The 3,674-nt window shown below is 40.1% G+C and overlaps 1 protein-coding gene across 1 annotated transcript; it reads right to left on the reverse strand.

The window, feature by feature from the left end:
* Positions 1–859: 859 nt before the first annotated feature.
* On the reverse strand, positions 860–3,372 carry LOC138017714 (uncharacterized). Its single transcript, XM_068864723.1, has 4 exons — positions 3,062–3,372; positions 2,547–2,926; positions 2,121–2,290; positions 860–957 (listed from the first exon to the last, which is right to left on the reverse strand). The coding sequence occupies exons 1-4, from the start codon at positions 3,194–3,196 to the stop codon at positions 860–862; spliced, it is 783 nt and encodes a 260-aa protein (XP_068720824.1). The 5' UTR covers positions 3,197–3,372.
* Between the last annotated feature and the right edge of the window lie 302 nt (positions 3,373–3,674).

The raw sequence follows: 3,674 nt of genomic DNA on the forward strand, positions 1-3,674 counted from the left end.
TTTTTGGATGGTGCTGCAGAAGTCTTTTAAAACCTAAACACTCTTTTGAGGGCCTACTCTACAGAGTTGGGGAGCATGTGATATTTGCTGATCCAGACAAGGGAGACACTGTTGCTACACTTGAGAGTGTGTTTTCCGTCAGACTTAATAATGTGTCTACTCTTTTCTGTGAAGGAAAGCAGTTTGAATATGATGAACAAGCAGAAATTGGTCTTAAGCAAGTACACCCAGCAGATGAAACTATCATATTTGAAGCTTCACTTCTCAGCAGAAAAGTAATTCTTTTTGCAAGGAGTGGCAGTTATGATGAGGAGGCCGATTTGAGTGAAGAAAAACGCTTTATTGTGGTTGATTTCATGCGACGTGTGTTTCCTGTTACAGAAGGGACAGTTGTTGTTCCTTATTATCCTGTAGTCCATGACATGGTGGATGTGAAAGGACATGATGGCCAAATCTGGAAAGCCTGTGTGCTGTCATTCAACCTGACTCGTTTCACTGTTAATGCTAGATTTTTTATGGAGGATGGTACACAACCTGGTCGATGGGTACCTGAAAGAAGCCCAGCGCAGGTCATTCACTTCAAAAGTATCCTTGGAATTTCAAAAGGTTACTGGCAGGTGGCATATTCAAGTTGGATTGATGAGGAGGAATAGTTTTTAATAACTGTTTTATTTACATTACTATATAGCATAGTACTAACAGATGTCTCTCCTTGATCTACATTTATATTGAAGTTAGTGAGCAGAAACAGAATCCCAGTCTCTCTAACTATTCCCCTCCACGCCCCTCCCCCCCCCCCCCCCAACCTCCTCTGGGAACAAGCTTAGATTAAAAGATTGCTGTCTGTGGATACAAACACTTATGTTACTGGATATTTGATATCAAATGTCGTTTCGCAAGTATTGTAGAGAAACCCACACAAAAGAATGTAGTTAAATATGAGATAATGAATTATACCTTCAACATGAAAAGGACAGTCTTTAATATATTTTAACCATCACTGAAAATAAATCATTTCATTATATTATTGGTACTGGTTGTAAAAAGATGATGTGTTATTAGCATGGAATGATTGGCAATCAGAGTTTACTTACTGTTTTCTTTCAATTGGGGGATTATAATATGCTAAGGATTAGTATTTTAAAAAAGGATTATGGGCAAAAATTGATTTTCCAATAAGCTTCCATCAAAACGTGCGTGGAGTTGTATTGGTGCATGACTGGTTTATCAGTTACTTAGCTGTCCAAGTCTGGTTTTATTGTTTAGATTGGATTGTCATGTTCTAGTAGTAATTTTCCAATGAATTACCATTAAAAATTAACTTGGAGTTTCAATGGTGAATGGCTGGTTTATCAATTATCAATTTTTATTGGTTTATCAGTGATAAAATTGATCTCCCAATAAACTACCATAAAAACTAACTCGGAGTAATATTGGTAAATAACTGGTTTATTTGTCACTTGACAATCCAAGTTTAGTTCTATGGTATTTTATTGGACTGTTACCTCTTACACTTGATATTCCAATAAACTGCCATCAAAAGACCATCTTGGATTGTTAAATGTCTGATATACCAATGATATTCCAAAACATATTTGTCCCCTTTACAAATTACCAAGTATTCCAATATTATTCCAATATTGGATAGTTTATTTCAGATGTTTTCCAATAATAATCCATGTTGGAATTTCAATTTTTTTTCCTGTGCCAGTGGCCTGGCCCAAGCTATTTAACCCTCTTGAAAGATACAACACATTTAAAAAGTACAGAAATTATTTATATTTTCTCCTCTTTTCCTCTGACATTCGCCCGAACACCCTAAGTGAGAAATACAAAGCCCTATGCAGGGGAAGAGAGGAGGGGGGCGAGGGTGGTGGTCTGGAACAGTGAAGTTTATAAAACACACCAGGGATGATCAGATATATTTGTGCCAAAGTGTGAACTTTTCTCTTCCCGTATCCTTCACACAGCCCCTTAAGTTATTTGGTTACTGATTATCACGCAAAATTACTGATAATTCCTCTTACTTAATTTCTTATCATCTTCTGACCAATTTACAATTTTGCATTTCGGAGTATCCTGAAGCATGTAGATCAAATTACACACCTTCTAAAACTTACCGTTTTTTGCCTGATCTTTTCGGAAATTCACTTTGTCCGAATCCCATATCTCACGCAAGACTTGCCCTGCACCGGGTCGTAAACTATCAGCTTCTGCCACACATTTTTCAAATTCCTTTCTTCCCATGGGTGTAGATTCAACTCGCTCCATCAATTTGTCCAAGTCAGAGCTATGTGTATCAGACATTAAAACAGAGAACTTCTTTCTGTACCGTTTGACCTGCTTTGTCATGTTTTTCCTTGATTGCCGCATATTTTTCAATCGCTTACTTTGGCTCTTTGGACTGAGGCAAGAGAAGCGAACTTTGGATGACACAGATTGTCTGCTCCTTACGTCTTCTTCAGTCAGAGACTTCTTTTGGTTTAAGCGTTCTGACAGTTTTTGTTCTGTTTTGTAGCAACATCGACACTTTCTTCCACTCTCACATTGGGCATTTTTGCTGGCCAGTTATCCTAGTGTCCACTCCAGGACAAGGACGATTCTCGACGACTTCGTTTATTGCATTTCTCAGTTGTCCCGGCTGATTAATATTAATTGTGCCCCTTCTTACGAGCTCAAAGTGGTACACAAACAAACGATATTCACCATTTGCATCAACAACGAGTCTCACGTCGTCAAAAGGCACGTCGTCAGAGAGAGAGGCTTTCCGTTTCTTGACGACAACCAGGGATGGCTTTCCACTTCTTTCCACAACCTCGACACGAGCCTCTACTCTGGGATCCTGGAGATCTGACGCGATGGCTTCAAGAGATCTTAATTCGTTGCTCTTGGCAAGAATGTGTTCACGAAGGTTAAGCTTACCAACCTGCACATAATTGAAGTATATTGGGTGTTAATTAATTTATTTTAGTCCAGAAAGCCCGGGAAAGAGCGTGAAAACCGATGCCGTGAATTAAACTAAAAGCAACAAATTTAATTAATCGACTTGCGTACCACGTACCTGAAAGGGTTTCTCACTGTTCGTGTCATCCCAGAGTGTCTTAAACACCGTTTTCACTCTCTTTTGTTGTGTGGCTGAGCTGACTTCTTCCAAATTTAAATCATTTGCTCTTTTAACAGAGCTATCGACTTCCATATCAATTTATTCACAGCTGTTATCCCCTGGCATCACTGTACAAAATCGCAACTTTCGCCCGCCATTTTATTATCACGCCATTTGATTACGCAAGAGGACAACATCCACGCGAGAACCCACGAATTGTGCGTGAGTCCGCGCAGATATATGACGTCAGGATGGCGCAATTTGTTCTAAAAATAGAAAAATTGTCCCATATCATGGTTCCGCGCGGATCCCAATACTTAAGGTCTCCATCCCCGATTATGGCTCCTGGAGTTACACCGAAAAGTTCCCAAAATCCGCGCTAGAACTCACGTCGCTCGTTTGGCTGCACTTTGTTCGGACTTAATGTACCAATCAAATTGAAGCACATCCCCCCCCCCCCCCCACGGGCATACCCCGGATATTTGACGCCTTTTTCCTGTCCGGGGGAAGGGAATTTGATCATCTTACTCCTCCCGGGGGCAGGGCATTTGATCACTACTCATAGGAGGGG

The sequence above is a fragment of the Montipora capricornis genome, chromosome 9 (genome assembly GCF_036669925.1).
Source record: "Montipora capricornis isolate CH-2021 chromosome 9, ASM3666992v2, whole genome shotgun sequence".
NCBI lineage: Eukaryota > Metazoa > Cnidaria > Anthozoa > Scleractinia > Acroporidae > Montipora > Montipora capricornis.